This window comes from Antedon mediterranea, chromosome 3 (assembly GCF_964355755.1).
Source record: "Antedon mediterranea chromosome 3, ecAntMedi1.1, whole genome shotgun sequence".
NCBI lineage: Eukaryota > Metazoa > Echinodermata > Crinoidea > Comatulida > Antedonidae > Antedon > Antedon mediterranea.
In genome coordinates this window covers 14,323,583-14,343,102 of record NC_092672.1, presented here as the reverse complement: position 1 = coordinate 14,343,102, position 19,520 = coordinate 14,323,583, and the positions used below count along the sequence as shown (strand labels likewise).

At 33.4% G+C, this 19,520-nt stretch overlaps 1 protein-coding gene across 1 annotated transcript; it reads right to left on the bottom strand.

The window, feature by feature from the left end:
- Positions 1-9,280: 9,280 nt before the first annotated feature.
- Positions 9,281-11,041, bottom strand: LOC140044071 (tripartite motif-containing protein 2-like). The gene has a single exon (XM_072088552.1). It carries the CDS (start codon positions 11,039-11,041, stop codon positions 9,281-9,283), a length of 1,761 nt encoding a protein of 586 aa, XP_071944653.1.
- Positions 11,042-19,520: the final 8,479 nt, after the last annotated feature.

Genomic DNA, 19,520 nt, shown 5'->3' with positions numbered 1-19,520 from the left:
CCCGTCCGATTGTTCGTTTAGTCTTAAATTTCATTTGTGATAGAAAACAATTTGTTAATAATAATGGTGTTAAGTCAGAAATTGTAACCTCTGACAATGGTGTTTTGTCAACGCATCTAAATTATATTCCTTGTATACAGCCGATTACAGATCTTTAAATGATGAGCTTTGCCCCGTTGTTAAATTCGCTGGTGATACTAGTATTACTGGTCTCATAGTTTCAAACAATGATGAAAATTATCGTAGCGAAATACAAAGATTTGTTAAATTTTGTGACGATAATTATATCCAGATAAATGCATCAAAAACAAAGAAGATGGTCATTGATTTTAGGACTAAACATAAATTTAATTTTCAACCAATCACTATCAAAGGTAAAGAAATTGAAATTGTTGACCAGTACAAGTATCTAGGAATTGTTTTCAATGATAAACTAAGTTGGGGAGACCATAATTATAGACTTCATAAGCAAAAAATTAAATCCCACAATGTATTGTAGGAGAACTTTATCTAAATTTAACTCCGGTAATCTAATCTTTCGTTCTATAGATCCGTAATATGTAGTGTTTGGACGTACTGCCTCTCCTGTTTGGCTGGTAATGCTACCGGAGGGAATAAAGGACGCCTTGAAACTTTCATCCGTCGGGCTTGTAAAATGATTGGTCTGGAACTGCCTTCCATTACCGTTGTGCACCAAGAACACCTCCAGAAAGATTTCGAACGCATTGAGTCGGATGCCTCTCATCTTCTCCACAAAGTAATCATAGACCAACCTTATCCAAGTGGTATATTGAGGTTCCTCAGTAAACAAATCGATATGCCAAATCCTTTATCCCCTCCGGTATGATCCAGTACAACAGGAAGTCAAGAAGATAATAACTTAACTTATTTTTTATTTGTTAGATGTTTTTATATGAATGGTTGTTCTATCCTATAATTGTATTTTTTGTGTTTTCTTTGTTTTTTTATGACGAGCAATGAATTTCCTTTTTGAGGATCAATAATCTTATCTTATCTTATGATAAATACACAAACTCATGCCAAAACTTAAGAATGATTGTGGTTTTACAACTCATACCGATCTGGGATCGATCAAGATAGACGAAGAACAAGATAATCTGTTACTTCATTAAGCATAATATAGGTGTATCAGTTATTCAAGTGTACCTTTCGTATCATATGTTTCACTCCCACCAAGAATTGTGTTATCGATTTTAGTGAATATCGAATTTCACAAAAGTCAATGCGTTTTATATCAGTCTGAACGTTTAAACTAAATATTTCAATTTCAAACCAAATTCATTTAATTATATTTTGTAGTCTTTCTCTAAAGCACGCAATATTAAAACAAATCAATAATCTAAAACAGCAGTGAAACTAATTATGAATAAAAAAAAGATCAACTTACATTAAGGACACAAATTTGAAATTGAATACTATCTTCTTTCGTAGCTGGTTGGAATTTGTTTTCGGAATACTTTCACATACGAACACAATTCAGATCATCACAATGGTTGAAACACAAATATAATATTAGTATTGCACTGTAGCTTTTTATTCTATTACCTTTCAGGTTTCAATTCCAGAAACGATTTGATATTTGAAAGAATTATCAAAGAACACGTAATGATATAATTCATTAATAATTAATAAGTATACGCTTGGTATTGACTGCATTGTCTCTGCGTTAGTGACTGTCAATACTTAATAACAAGTCGATTTTTAGTCATTTGTACAATAACATTGTTAAAACTAAAAATACTAATGTACTTTTTTAATTATTAGAATTCGACCTAAATAAATATTGATTACTGTACAATAGCTGTGTTCAAGTTGATACCTTTTACGATTATTAAAAATAAAGCAATTACATTTCCTGTCAAGGTTGATATGAGAAAATAACGTGTGAATTTCTAAGCTATTTAGAGGTAGGCTCATATCATAATTTGTCATTTTTAGCACACCATATCAAAGACCCTAACCCAAATTGTCACATGTTTTTACTCTAATCTGAACCTATTGAATAAATTAAAGAAAGAACTGTTCCTATTTTATTTTGTCAATGAGAGATCAGCGTCTTGTTAGATTTCCTTGATAAGAGATGTGCTACTGAAGTGGTTTTGTAATTACTTTAAATGGTATGAGAATTATTATTATTGGTATTTCTTCCGAACTACCGCGATAAAAGAATAATTATTAGGAATTAGGATGACTATAACGAGGCATTTATTAAAAAGGCAAACTGCCTTAAAATGTAAATGTGACATGTTTCGAGAAACTATTCTCATCATCAGAATAGTAAACAACGCCTAGAGTGCTTATATACCAATAGGACATGTAATGTGTATGTAAATGAGTAAGTAATTAGCATAATAAAACAACAAGGAATGTAGACTACAAACAATCATATGGCCTAAGTAAACTAGAGATCTAGGTTCAATAGAAAAAGAATCCAGTCAGCCATTTTCTGTAACTGAAAGTAATAATGAACAAATAATGGTCTAGGTTCTTGACGGCATTTTGACTTAATATTGGTAAAAATAGAGAGACGAGACAAACATCGAAACGTCAATAATCTTTATTGATCCACTTGAAATATTGTTTAATTTTTTCTACTTTGTTTGTCTTTTGTCTTCCCATTTTATAACACTATATGATAAATTTTTATGCACAAAAAAAAAATTCATTTACTAATACACTTAGGCCTAAAACTGTAAAAAAAGAAATACATTGAAATTATTTATTGTATATATGTTGATTACAACTTCCTGGTAGGCTATATAAAAAAGTCATAGAAGTTATTGAACATTATGATAAGACAATACCGCCTTCTTAAGATATCTGAAACTAATCATTATCATCTTGGTATTTCAGCTGAAATTTCAATACTGTACATTTTGTAGTAATTATTCCTAAATTCATGATCATCATGTATCATAACAATTCATATGAACAAAAGAAAAAAACTGTATTATGTTATTTGATATCGTTTAAAATTTTGCCAAAAAGAAAAAAAAGAATCTTTAAATTCCCATTCTAATGATATTTCACTTGAGATATTTCACTTAAGAGATTTTCCGATCGTGGTATACACTGTCTAATGGATGTCCTCTTGAAAAATACCTGCACACAATAATACGAGGCTTCGATAATTGTTTTTAATAGCTGAAAACCGGTTGAACAGCTCGAGTACAGTACCATAATGTTGAAGACCGATGCTATTTTTGATTTTGACTATTTGATTTAATATACGTTTATTCAAATGTATTGATTTGCGATAAATGGAACATTCCAATCTCTCATGCTCCCGGTTTGTAGCTAAATTTATGAGCCCTTGGTTTAACACAAATAGGTAGATTTATGGGGCCTTGAAGAATAAACTTAAAACTGAGATTTGCTTTGACAATATTGTAAATACGTATTAACCATTTTTGGTCGCCATTTGAATCGAAATTTTCTTACTGTGAATGTGGTTACTGTTAGATATATAAACACATATACAAAGAACATTTATTACCGTGACTGTGGGTAGACTCTACTGCTGGATATATAAATACATAATATACACATAAAAACGTTATTACTGACAGTTGCTTCCCAAAGTTTGTATCAATTAATAATTATAAAAAATATAAACGTCGTAGAGGTGTATCGTTACATGTACTTTACTATTTCAATCGAGTATAACAGGGACATTTAAACAAAAGTTTTGAATCGTAAATGTTTTACGGTGTTTATTGATATATATTATTGACATGAATATAAAACATTTAAAACAATATTGCGTTACTGAATGGATAAAGAATAATATTTAAAAATTGTTCGTCCCAGACAAGTTTCGCCTTCGGAAGTAGGTCTAATTCCCAGGGTGCTAATTTTAGTTGACAAGATTAATCATCGTGTCTATGTATTTGTTTCTGAAAATGACAATGTATTTATAGTCCTGCGGTACGTACTACATTTGAAATCGCCAGTTTTTTGACGCTGAAATCACTGTGTATTCGAGAACCATCTGTGGACACGACCTAGCTTCTGTTGTGAAATAAAAGCTTATTGAATACTGAATTGATATTGAAATGGAACTGATTTTGAGCAATATTGTATGTACATTATATTTATTAAAGAAATGTAGTAGTTTCTAGCAACGACATATTTTAGTTCTATGAATATAAATAGAATTGATTGGCACACTGCAAAATACACTGAATTTGTCAAACATCGTTTGTAATATTTTTCTTTTGTAGGCTTACGGGTAATTCAATGGTAGTTTATCAACGATTGAACCTGTAATGTAGCCTATTAGTAATAAAATTGTGCTTTGAGAAAAATAGCTCATTGTCTGGCTCAGTGTATACATATAATTACGATCAATAAGTGTATTTTATCGATTATATAAGATGTATTGTATACGCGTTATTATTCTATACACGCACATACTGTACAACAATAGCAACAACTTTAAGCTGATTATTTTGAATTGATGAAGTATTGTTGACAAAGAAATTAATACTAGCCACAGTCAACAGAATAGGCCTACACTTATTGTGTAATATTTTGACTATGCCTATATATAAGAACAATCCCTAATTTTATTACAAAAAAGTGCACCAGTGCCCGCAGTTTATTGCTTTTTTATACCCCTTTTTTCCATGAAGCAGAAACTGCCTTTTCTTCAAACAGCCTTGAGAAAATAGTACTTAACGGATCAGCAATTTCACTCTCGAGGATAAAAAACATAGATTTGAGAAAGCTTTATGAACCGACAAATCAGGAATCACTTCCTCAGTAACATCTTTAAACATGGCACATGACAAATTTTCTTTTAATAAATTTACTACCAAACAAAGAAGTTCTTCTTTAGAAAAGTCGTCGGTTATAATTTTACCCATTTCATCCTTAAGATTTGATATACCACAGCTGGGAATTAACATTCACTTTAGATTCTTTTGCTATTTTATTTTAAAAAATATTATGTATTTTTAATCAAGTTGACTGAATCGTTTCTATACCGAATACATATTTTCCAGCTACTAGCTAAATTTCTCCGCTTTGCCTTTATCTTTCTTTTTAATTGACTTTTCAATTTCTCCATTAAACCCTCGTCTAGAAATATGTTTATTACTTAATCACCTTGGAAAAAATTAAAACCAAAATCTCGTCCTCCTTGATGTTCCATCTGATCAATCTTGACCAAGGGTGAAGCCTGAACGATCTCAGAAATTGAATCAGTCTTAAAAAGTAATGGTGAAGTTATGCCTTTCTTCCTTGTGGTATCGAGTTGTTGACACCAAAACAAGTCATTTACTGTATCAAAAAAAATCATGACTATTATAGCCGCCTCAGAAGACACATTTGCCCAAATCCCAGTTAACTCCTATAATGAAATGATATAATCAGAAGATGACTCTGTTACCTTCTTGAGTAGAGAACAAAGTGCTTCATTAACTACTGGTTCTAGAATCATGGCTTTATGTACTTTCCACACATGTGACATTTGCCAAAATCCCAGTTAACTCTTATAATTAAATGATATAATCAGAAGAAATAACTCCTTAAAAACCACATCAAACAAAATCGTAATCTGATATTCACTTACGCGCAAAAATAGCAACTCCTTCAAGATCCTAAGTTTTCATAATAATTCAAATTCAGGTACCATATACTCAAACTTAGATAACTAAAATAAATGTTGTTTTGGAAAAACTTAAACCAAATCAATATTTTCCTGGAATACCCAAAATAAAAGTTCAGACTGACATAAAATCACAATTTGTGTATAAAAAAAAAAGATCCTTTCTTAATTGCATCAGGGACGAAAACAAGTTATTTTTCCTCTTTTAATAACCGAATCCTTTCCCTCTTTTCTTAATCTGTCATAAAGCTCCTCTTTAATTTGTTGTACTGTTCCCGCTCAAATTTAGTTCTATTTTAATTTTCGACCTCAAAGCATTTTGTTTAGACGACTCCTTCAAAAATATTACCTTTAATGGTATTCAACTTCCAAACTCTAAAAATGTTCTTATCTCAGAAGTCCAAACCAAAATATCCCTCACCTTAACTAGATCATCATTCTTTCTAACTTCAGTAACTATCACTATCGTCGACACTAAACAACATTAAAGTAGAAACGACGTTTATTTACTTTCAATGTTTCATTTTTCATTTTTAGTCGCGTGGACGCGACTCTATAGTTCACTATGTCGGTCGGTCTGTCTGTCGGTCTGTCGGTCTGTCTGTCGGTCCGGTATCACTATGCGTTTTATCGCTTTCTGACCTTATCTTGATATCAGTTTAATCTAGCTAAGTCAATTTTTCACAGTATATTCCTTATGGCCAGGAATCGATGTGGTTATGTTTTCACGGTGCGCAATAAAAAATTACGCGGTCTACGCACGATTTAACAAAATCACGTTTGTAATCATATCTTCACAACCATGAATCACAATTAAATAAAATTTGGTACTCATAAATTTCAGGGCATAAATCATCATATGGCAATACAATTACGTGCGTAGCGCACGCGTACGCGCGCTTAACATTTTCAAAATTTATTTTCCATGAAATAAGAGTACGTTTCAGGCAATTTTAAGCGTTTACAAAATTGCCATGAGTGCGCAGATTTATGCGCGCGCACTGCGCGTTAAATGTTATTGCGCACTCTTTTTGCCCGATTTCTGTTTTCTTGACTTACTTTTCAACTCGAAATTACGTTATACGAGCACAACAAAAGTGACAGGCTACGCACGTGTAAATTAAAAATATATAACTGTTTTTAAACATTTCATCATTTTTAAATGTAAGTAATTTCGGTCAGTTGGTAGGTTGGTCGGTCGGTCGGTAAACACTAAGCACGCGACTGTAGCCATCTATATGGCCTTGTTAATATACCTTTCCATTTCTGTTTATTATTTTGTATTGTATTGCTGTGGAGGAAAGTAAATGTCTTTTTGAATTTGAATGTCTCTCTCTTTTTTTTTCACCTTTTTTTATTTTTCCAAAATTGTACTTCGCATGGACGAGTTGATTCTATAATAATCCTTGATTGAATTAAAAACCATGAATCGTGTTGACTTGCTTTTAGTCCTCCTCATAATTACACTTTGTTTCAGTATAATCATTATTAGATTATGCATTATGTATAATTATTATTATGAATCTAAGGGTTGGTCAGTGTATAGTATATATAATGCATTCAACTGAACCAATACATTACGAAAGTGCTGATTACACAATTGTTTGGAACATTGATAACAAAACACTATTGACCTTATTAATTAAGTTATGTCCATTAAAAAAAAATACACAACAAAATTTGTATAACCATTTATTGATTTATTACTATCAATAATACACGACCATACAAATATATTTTGTGAGAAATAGATAATAGCTATGATGATTTCAAACTCTTTGATGACAAGACATAACGCGTTTATTATTTATATATTATTTTATTCTGTGCATGCTGGTGATATAAATTATATTTACACTAATGCCATTGTTGTTGTTAATTACATTGGTATTTTTGTTTCAAAGAACTAAGCTAAATAAATGGCAAATAAAAGTAAGCTTATTAAATTTAAAAAAATTAAACTTTACATATATAATAGGAGATGGTCTACAGAGGGTCCTTTAATAAATAGTGCATTATCAATTAGGCCTATAAAAATGATATCAACCATCAATGAAATGAATGGAACAATTATTTTAAATTATTACATAATTGTATAAACCCAAAGGCAAATAACTGAAAAAAATGACAATGCTGTGGGTATCAGTGGCTGGATCTCAATGGAGATACAAAAAAAAGAAGCGAAAAGCTAAATCAAAACGATAAAGTAAAACAGCCAGAAAAGTTAGCAGAGCTTTCGGGCTGCCTACTTGATATGCAGATGTCCTAACCATTAGACCACTGGGGCTTTCATGGTATTGTTCGAACTCGATTGGATAGCGACTCTTTAACATAAATTAGATATAAAAACAGATTTCAAAATATTTACAAAGTATGCTTTGTCACGACAATATTAAAAACTAAGAAATGTACAAAATTAAGTTTGAGAAAGAATTGTATTACATATATCATTTAGTGTGTTCCATGCCAGGTCAGACATATTTTACAATGTTTGTCGAAAATATTATTGGCTAATTCATATTTATCATGGGTTAATTGAATTGGCGTAATTTTGAATTACAGATTTTAAGATCGAGGAATGTGTGATATGATCTATTGTTGTTTAGTTCATCTTTAATGTTCATGAGTATTGGTTGTCTTACGTACTCACGTCGTTTGCATTCAAATACGAATAGATGTAAAATTGACAGTATATATTTTGGGTCTACGGTACGGTAAATGTGAATTAATTATAAATAACAAGTCATGCAGAAAATATTAATAATATCTAAACATACTTTTTTGGATGTGTGAGTTCATCTCACGTTTATATAAATTCTCATTTATGAATATATTGTATACATACATGTACATTTGTGACAATAAAAGTAAGTTTTTAAAGTAGTTAAAATACAGGTTAGAGTTCACTGTGCAAGTCCAAGATGCGATTTTGGCTTCGGAGTATGTGAGACACTTCATACCCGATGTCATCTTAGTACAACTACTACTTACAATTTGTATTTAAGATATAAAATATTGCAAATATAGAAAAATATATATATTGAACAAATGCAAATACATACAGATTATATTGAAATGCAATCAATTATATTGCATCACCAAACACATTAAATGATTCATGTATTTGAATAATTGTCCTCTTAAAAAGTATAACTGATGCCTAAAACAGAGTTTACGTTAAAACAACTTTATATACAGGATTTATGTTCATTATGATAAGGTAAGAAAATAAAAAGGCTACAGGAGTAGATAAAATTTTCCACAAATAAATTATAAATTAGTTTTGCATTAAGTTGTTTTTATGAAGCCAAAAGAAATCGGTGTTTTTTCCATGTTCACTATTTAAAATAATTTCTTTCCATGATTGTGGTATGGTTATAATGCTAGTATTGTATATTAGTTTAGATATGGCTAGAGTTTTAATTATAATATTTTTTGTTAAAGAACGTAAGATTTCTAAGATATTTTCTAAAGAAATAATCTTCCCAGTCCCAGTTTTTCTTTTCACATAATTTGTTATTGTATCTAACATAACAACTTTACAGGTTCCTTTGTCCATGTAATATTACATGGTTCAGACATATTATGTTTACTCCTATGTATCTATCTTATGTTCAATCTTAAACCTGATATTCTACAGAATCTAAACTAATAGTTAAATATTTTAACAAGCCTATTTCCCCAGTCTGCTACAACTACTCGCCTCCAATCTCCTGGAATGATGGCAATCCCTCTAGGATCACGTAAAGCATGACTTTCGTTATCAATCCTCCACTTATATGCACCAGTAGAACTAAACAGTTGCACTCTGTGCTCACTACTCACCAATATATTATTTTCTTTGTCAACGGCCACACCTTTGGGATATTCAAGTTGTCCCAATAGTTTACCATAAGAACCAAATCTAAATAAGGCGTTCCCGTTGCTATCAAATACGTGAATATAATGAGCCCATGTATCAGAAATGATAAAACGATTATTACTCGTACTGGTAGTAATAAACCAAGGTGAAATCGCGTCACCTGGTTTTGAATGAATGAAACGTTTAACGTATTGGCCCCCAGGTTTAAATTTCTGTATGCAATGACCTTCATAATCTACAACGTATACACATTTATCATGTCCTTCAGTGACACCTACTGGATCTTCCAACACATCAGCACCAAATCTCTTGATGACCTGGCCATTCTTATCGCATTTGAAAATCTCTCGGATCTGGTTATCCGTAACTATGAAGGTCTCATCGTTACTAACGATAATTCCTTGTAGATATTTAGCTCCGTTGACACCTAGAGTTTTCTTCAATTTACCATCTCGATCAAAGACATACACATTTGATGTTCGGTTTACAATAAATATTTCTCCCTTGTGTGAGACAGCAACCCCGAATGGTCCTTTCTCTTTGAACACTTCATGCGTAAACTTCAACACCAAATGATTAGCAGGTTTCACCTTTATTTTAAAGGGACTGTGTTTGATTGGAATACCAAACATATTGACACTCAAACTTGCTTCTCCAGCTTTCTCAGGTCGCATGTAAATAGAATATGTACCGTCATTATTATCTTTTGTTTCAAGTTTCATCTCCGTGTCTTGGTAAATTAGTTCCGCTTCTACATCAGCACCACCTTCGTTGACTTGCTCATCTATTGCATTTCTTGCTATTAGCTTCAAAATCTTTAGAGAACCTATTCTAACATCTTGGAAATCGGTACATGTCAGACAAGACGTGAATCCAACAGAAGATGTAGTTTCAATCTCACCAAGCATTGTTGAACAAATAATCTCTCCGAGTTCATTATTTTCTTCGAAATAAATTCTACAGTTTTCTTCTGGTCGCAGTTGAAGTTCCCTTGAGAGTGCCTCCTTCATCTTTCTATAACAATTATTGGCATCTCCAAACGCTGTTTTGTGGTCATCATACCATTTAACTCTTTGTACAAAATGTATAGCACTGACTGCTTCACTTCGAGCTGCCAATAATCTAGCTCTTTGATCTGATAAAACATCTCTTTTGTTTTTGAATTTTTGTTCAAGATCCTCAATTAGCTCCTGTCGTTTTTCCTTTAGAAATAATTCAGATTTTTTATATTGCTTGTCTACGTCATTTGCACATGTTAGTCTAGAAGACTCCAATCGAAGTAAAGTGTTTCCAATGTTTGTTACAGATGAATCAAAATCTTCAACAAGCTTAGCTTTCATTGGCAAAAGGCTTTCCAGTTTTTCTTGATATTTTTTTGTAGTCTTTTCAATTTCTTCTCTTTTATGTTTTGGAAGTTTGTGTTCTTCTGCTATACATTGCTGACATACAGGCTCTTCGCATGTCTTGCAGTAGAATTCCTGTCTTTTATTAGTGTGATAAGGACAAAATGCTGGTACTGAGACACAATGCCAGCTAACAGAAGCCATCATGTATCAGTGGATATTCCAATGCTATAATATCAGTTATTAACACGTGTATTTTCTCCGTTCAACAAACGGCAGGTAGCCTACAATATAAAGCGGTTTCAAAGTAATAATTAGAGCGATAAAAATAGAATCGTCTGCATTTCCTGTGTATTAACAAATCGATGACTTCGGTGTGTCTTTGCTGATAAATTGACATCTACAAGCCATTTGATTGGTCGATTATCTTTATATTTCTTCAATATACATTAAATCTATTTTACAATAGTTGTAATTGTGATCCTTCAAACGCACAATGTATGCTTTTGTAAACTGGTATGTATTGTCAATATATTTATATTGTTATCTTCCAACTCAATGCGTGTGGAATTCAATATTAGTCCATTTTATTATAATTTTGCATATTTCCTAATTATTGCTTTTGAATATAAACGACAAAAGTTATTTTGGCGCCTGATTGACTTATGAAAAGAGAAGTCAGATCAATTTAGTTTTGTATGCAAAGCTAAGTATAATATGCCTTAGAATCTACAAAAAAATACTTCAAATTACAAAAACGCTTTGGGCAAATGTCAAAATACTGGTAATGGGCCAAGGCTAAAATACTGTTAAAAACGCAGGTTGCAACAACGTCATAGGCCAATGTAAAAGTTCTGTAAAAATGATTCAAAACATATGAATGCTATTTAGTTCACATAGCTTTTGGTGGTGATCTATCAAAACTGTAACACTTTGTCACGAATGAGTGGGTCTTTAATAATATTTTCAACTTTTCCAAAGTTCTCTTTACGCTATTATACTTGACCGAAAAAAAGTGTGATGTGCCCAAATAAGGTAGTAATATGAAATAATCTTTTTTTTAAATAAAGTTTGATAGTGTAGACAGAGCTTTAATATACACTTCTTATAACTCAGTGAGCATGGGGTTAGATGGTATCGTTGTATAATCGTTCAGTATAATTACCATAAATATATATAATAAAATATTTGAATAAAATAGAATTAAAATAGTGTTATCAACTCTGATTTGCTTGAGATTTCTAAAAAGTAGAATATGTGCTTTCTGGGAAAGTTAGATTCCCACTATCATCAGAATCAGAAGTATACATAATTTAAATGCGCTCACATGAAGTAGTAAACTTAGCCACAATAAATTAATTTAAGTCAGCAATCGAAAAAAAAAAACACGAAGCATGTTCCCCTACCTTCCAGTCTCTATACAGTAGTTAGTAAAGTAAGTAATAATTTACTCAACGAGATATTCCCAATCTCTGAATGTTATACCACCTATGCCAAATTGCTTATATGAGCGGATCGCTAAAAATTGCAGGAGCTAAAGCTTGGAATAAGATCCCTGTAAAAATTAGGTTAGTCTGTCTGTAAATAGTTTTAAAATTAATTATAAAAAGCATTCCTTTAAACAATAATTGTTTTTCAACACGTTTTCTTATTACGTTCTATATTCACTGATTGTTGTATTTTTTTTTGTCTTGGATTTTTTGAAATCTTGTGTTTTAAAGTTGTTTCATTGCAGGACCATATTAAGGAACAGAATTTTGTGATCTTTTCTTTTCTGAATTATGTTATCCTGTCTAAATATGTTTTAATAAAAATATAATAAAAATAAAATAAAATAATTTATTATCTATTATATAGTACCCACATATTTATATTGGGCGGCAAATCTTTCAATCTCACTTTCTTTAATCGATAATACATTGTATTTTACTGTAGTTTTACAGAAGTCTATTGTAATCTCTTTGGTAATACTAGGAATTAAGTTCATGTCGTCACACCAATTAACACATCTGTCAACTTCATTAAAATACTCATTTACATCTTGCTTTCGTCACAACTTACTTAAAATAAACTACTGTTACTTGAATAAAATGAAAATAAAATTGGAGAAATAACACATCCTTGTGGAGCTCCAACACTGACAAATTCTTTATCCGATAGAATACCATTGCACTTAACCATCTATTAATTATAACTTTGGCAAGATGAGATGAAACATTAAAACTTACATATCAATTAAAACGTGGTAAAATAGTATTAAAGGATAAAAAACCCACAAAAACAAAACAATGTACATCTCTTTATATAATCATTATAATCACGTGCTGCACCTTCCCCATGGTTTAAAGAATCCATAAAATTATAGTTTTTGATCACGTGGAATATAAATAAATTTAGAAGAAATATAATGTCAGCCATACTTTTAAAGGGTAGCTCCGGGAATTGTTTATGAACGATAAACGTTTGCAACAACATTGGTAATAACTGTATGTATTGTTATAGACAGCGGTAAAGCGGTTCGAGCTTCATCGTGAAATAAACCTCATTCTATAGTGCTGCTATATGACTTTTTTCAGAATTAAAAGTAGGAATTTTACTGATTGGATATTATAGTCCCTAATTCTATAAAAAGTATAAATACTATACGATAATAATAATAAAGTTGATTGTGTTGATTTATATACTTTTTCACTAAGAACGATATTAATGTAAAAATGGCAATCAATTTTGGTCAATTAATCTTAAACTTAAAAAGGCAAAAGCGACTAACGTAGGCCACTATCAGTGAGTTAATATAATTCCTTAAAATATACTATAAAAATACAATTTTGGTACTGTAACAAGGTCTAGTAAAAATAAAATTCAATTATATACAATTTAAAAACAGTAGTAGACTTACGTATAATTTCATTATACAAGATATTTTTAGTCGACTCTATAGCTCACTATGTCGGTCGGTTGGTTGGTCGGTCAGTCGGTAAACACTAACTCAAATTTGCGCACGCGACTGGGCCAGCCATGTGCATGGCCTTGTTTACTGGTGACCTTTTCATTACTTAGACTACCTACATTCAAAAGACTAGTATACCTATTACAGATTTCCAACATTTTCAATTACTGATTTAATTTTATGGGGACTTTGCACTAATTAGGTTGAGAATGTTCTCTTATGAAAATAAAATAACACTGTAAAAACAAAAGGCATCCGGGTCGCATTATTTTTTCCCTATTAGGTTAAGGCAGAAACTATAGAGGTCGTGCATTTATTATGAATATTCATGAGGCATACATGAGCTCATGGCCGGGTGACTACTTCTCAAATGCAGCTAAAGTAAAATGACGTCACGTTAAAGCATGTCGTCACAGAGTCTCATGCATATTATTAATGAGACTAACGTACTTATTATCGAAACTCCCGAGCCACCGACTGACGATCATGTTTCTGACAATTAAATCACGGCATATTCAACAACAACTTTTTCACTGAGGATAATAAATATTGAATTTTAACATAGCAGGAAAGCTTAGCAGTAGCAGCTACCATAATACCAGCGCGACGCTCATTTTCGCGTGAAAACTATTTCCAGGGTTTTCCGTCACATTTGAATATTAATGCATGGATTCAGGCCCTCTATAGTTTCTTAACCTAATAACAAAAAACCTGGAAAAAACATAATGCGGCGGCTCTGGCGTTCCATAGAAAATAGCGCACCCAGCGCATAGTTGCCATTTCTGGCATTATTATGCTTTTTGGCATTATTTGGAGGCCCACGGCATCTGGCATAATGCCGCGGCATTATTTAGCCGTTTTTAGCATAATCTGGCATAATTTTGTGTTTTTTGAACAACCAAAAAAATAATATTACCACAGAACAAAAATAAAATATTTTGTTAATACATATCACCTTACACTTCCAGTCACATCGGGTATACCTCAGGGCAGTTGTCTTGGTCCAATTTTATTCAATATGTTTGTGAACGATGTTAATCATAATGTTTCTTCTGAATGTTTTCTTTTTGCAGATGATATAATACTATATAGACACAGACAAAATGCCAACGATATTGTTAATTTGCAAAATGATATAAATATTTTATCTAATTGGGCTGATAAGAATCAAATGAAATTCAATGTCAACAAAACTAAATTAATGCATATCACCAGAAAGCGTAACTTTGTTAAGCCGTTGTACTTTCTTAATGGTGAGACAATTGCGGTGGTTGATAGCCATAAACATTTAGGAGTACATATCGATTCTAAACTGAATTGGAATGTTCAAATTGATAATCTAATATCTAAAGCTAATCGAATGTTAGGCTTTATTTTTTCTGTAGCCGGAAATTGCTCTCCAGACGCGATTTCGTGTCTGTACAAAACTTTGGTGCTACCTATTCTAGAGTATGGTTTACCGGCGTGGGGCCCCAGAAATGGAGGACACATAAAACGCCTCGAACAGGTTCAGCGACGGGCCTCTAGACGTATTCTGGGACCCCACTGCGGACCTATATCATACGACGAACGTTTAATAACTTTGGGTTGGTTATCCTTACGTGATAGACGTTTAATGATTTTAATTTCCTTTATATTTCGTTGTTTTTATAATGTAACTTTTTGTAGTACTGTAAATAACAATATCCATATCAATCAACGCCATCCTGAATTACTCACATTTGTTCACCCTTTTGCACGTACCGATACTTTAAAATATTCGTCTATCAACAATTTTCCTGTTATATGGTCATCACTACCCTCCATAATCAAAGATCAAGCAGTTACTCTTCCTTTGAAAAATTTCCTGTCGAAATTGAAAAAATATCTGCTTGATCAACGCTAAATTTATTTTAATTGTATAGGAGTATTTTAAATGGTGTAACACAGTAATACAAATTAATTAAATTTTTTATATATTCTGTATACTTTATATTCATTTTTAACTTGTATTAAGTTGTATGTTACAGGGATTGCGGACACAAATGTGTTATGGTGCTCTGTTGCTGTCGCAATCCCTGGACCGCTTGTTGTCGAATAAAGAAATGAAAAAAATGAAAACAATATCATATCGTAAAAACAGATCTGTTCGGGTTTTCCGTACAATAGTTCTTCCATCCTTTCGTTTCGGACTTCATCGACTCTTCGGATAGGAAGGCTGCTCGAAAACTACCGTGTGTGCGATATAGGCAGCACAACAAATCCGAAGAGGCTAGCTATTGGCCAATTATGTTGCTCTATTTCAGAGACCATGCAGGTTATTGGATCCCCAGATATAGAGACGATTGAACGAAAACATTATGAAAGCGGTTTTGTTTTTTCAGTTCATAATCATAAGTGGCCACACCCCTACCCCAACCCTTAAAATGGCAATTTCCGGTAACTAGAAGCTCTAATTTTAAAAAGAATTTCTTCTAGAGAATTTATTTTCCATATTTCAAATTATGTTCCATTTGCATCGTCGTAGCAACCCTATATTTCCAAATGTTCTTCACCTCTCAGTGACCATGATGGGGCGAGGTCCTAGGGACTCTTATACATTTTTATAAAATTAAGTGCAATTTCCGGCCATCTAGCAGCTCTATTTTTCCAATTTGTTTTACCTCAGCCCCAACCATGGTGGGTCTGAGGTCCTGGAAACACTTAATATATATTTTTATTTCCTATTTTAAATTATAATTGGCACTTTCAAAACTATCGTGGGCTAAGATCCTGGAGGTACTAATAAATATATTTTTATTTCACATTTGAAATTAAGTGCCATTTCCGGCCATTGAGTGAGCAGCTCTATTTTTTTCATATTTTCTTAACTCAGTCCCAACCATGGTGGGGTTGAGGTCCTGGAGACACAATTAATATATATTTTGATTTCCTATTTTAAATTATAATTGCCATTTTCAAACTATGGTGGGCTAAGATCATGGAGACACTAATAAATATATTTTGATTTCATATTTTAAATTAAGTGCCATTTCCGGCCATCTAGCAGCTCTATTTTTCCAATTTGTTTTACCTCAGCCCCAACCATGGTGGGGCTGAGGTCCTGGAAACACTTAATATATTTGTTTATTTCCTATTTTAAATTATAATTGGTACTTTCAAAACTATCATGGGCTAAGATCCTGGAGGTACTAATAAATATATTTTTATTTTATATTTGAAATTAAGTGCCATTTCCGACCATTGAGCAGCTCTATTTTTTTCATATTTTCTTACCTCAGCCCCAACCATGGTGGGGTCGAGGTCCTGGAGACACAATTAATATATATTTTGATTTCCTATTTTAAATTATAATTTCCATTTTCGAACTATGGTGGGCTAAGATCATGGAGACACTAATAAATATATTTTTTTTTCATATTTTAAATTAAGTGCCATTTCCGGCCATCGAGTAGGTACGTATTTGTCCAAATTTTCTTATCAACCATGGTGGGGCTGAGGTCCTGGAGACACTCAAAATATTTTTTTTTATTTCCTATTTTAAATTATAATTGCTATTTTCTAATTATGGTGGGCTAAGATCTTTTCATATTTGAAATTAAGTGCAAAGATCCCGGCCATCGAGCAGCTCTCATATTTCAGTTCAAAAATTATAAATTTCCATGGCTGCGTAACCGTATCCGGATATTCACCCCCTGGACATTTATCCCCCGGACAACTACCCCCCGGACAACCACCACCTGGACCACTACCCCCTTAGGACAACTACCCCTTTAGGACAACTACCCCCGGACAAATACCCCCCGGACAACTACCCCCTTAGGACAACAACCCCCTTAGGACAACTACCCCCCGGACAACTACCCCCCGGACAATTACCCCCTAGGAACAATTACCCCCCGGACAATTACCCCCCGGACAATTACCACCCAGAAAACTATCCCTTTAGAACACCCTAACCACCCAGACCATTCAACAACCTGACTCTGCAACAGTGTATAATAGGAATTAATAACTATATTTTAATTCGTTACTTTGACGAATTACTATTCATTATTGTAAACAAAAGTAAAAGATTGAACATAAATATAGCCTGGTATAAACTGAAGATTGTCACACATGATCATAGGATAGTCGAACGTATTATATAGTACTCCCTGTATTTACTGTAAAGACTGGGTTCGCTAATAATAATAATAATTTTTGCGTCAGGACAATGCTTCGATAACCACTGGTCTTAAAAGAATTAATTTTTGTCTCAAATTTGTCATATATGTATTTTTGTACACTTGAAGAATAATATCACTTTTGATATTTGACCTCAATGTTCACTCACCGAATAAACGTCGATCTTTAAATAAATTCCCCTGAAATAAACGGTGACCATGTCACTCCCATGAAACATCATATGGAATAATCGGCGTCTATTTCCATTAGATTATTCCCCCTCCCATTGAATAAACAACTTTCTTCCAATAAATGTCCACCTAAAAACCACCTAAACAATAAACAGCCCAGGCCGTTTTTTCAATAAATACGGTACTTTAAATCTAGCACATCTAGGGTCTAGCGTGCTGTTAAACAGAATAATCGGTTAAAAACGGGTGTTTCGAAACTAGAGACCAGAGACCAGAGACCCGAGACCCAATACGAAAAGGGAGACCTAAATATACGAAAAGGGAGACCCACGTACGAAAAGGGAGACCCCACTATACGAAAAGGGAGACCCCACTATACGAAAAGGGAGACCCCACTATACGAAAAGGGAGACCCTAATATACGAAAAGGGAGACCTAAATATACGAAAAGGGAGACCCAATTATACGAAAGGGAGACCCAAATATACAAAATGGGAGACCCAAATATACGAAAAGGGAGACCCACTATAAGAAAAGGGAGACCCACTATAAGAAAAGGGAGACCCCACTATACGAAAAGAGAGACCACACTATACGAAAAGGGAGACCCTAATATACGAAAAGGGAGACCCAAATATAGGTCTCCCTTTTCGTATTGGGTCTCGTGTCAGGTCTCTGGTCTCGGGTCTCTAGTTTCGAAACACCCGTTAAAAACAGATGATTTCATTTTTACAGAAACCGGTCCTATATATTTGTCTACTTTTGGATGGGGGGGGGGGGGGGGTAGTTGACCGGGGGGTAGTTGACCGGGGGGTAGTTACCCGGGGGGTAGTTATCCTAAGGGAGTAGTTGTCCTAAGGGGGTGGTTGTCCGGGTCCGGGGGGTAGTTGTCCGGGGGGTAGTTGTCCGGGGGGTTGTTATCCTAAGGGGGTAGTTGTCCTAAGGGGGTAGTTGTCCGGGGGGGTAGTTGTCCGGGGGGGTAGTTGTCCGGGGGGGGGTAGTTGTCCGGGGGGTAGTTGTCCGGGGGGTAGTTGTCCTAAGGGGTAGTTGTCCGGGTGGTAAACATCCGGGGGGTAACTGTCTAGGGGGTAGGTGTCCTAGAACCCTGTGTAACAGGTTTTTTTTTTTTTGGGGTGGGGTAGGGGTGGGGGTTGGTGTTGGTGTCATTTGCAATTACCATTTTCGCACCCCAGATATTTAGAATTATTAGTTATTACTCACAAAACTAAAAATATAAATTTTGTACGACAAAACCGTTGGTGGCGCTGTTTAGGGCCACATTTTGGGGATCTGGCATTATTTTTCCCAATCTGGCATTATTTGAGACAGGATACGGCATAATTTAAATTTTATCGCTGGCAACGCTGACCCAGCGTTCCAAAATTAATCAAAACAA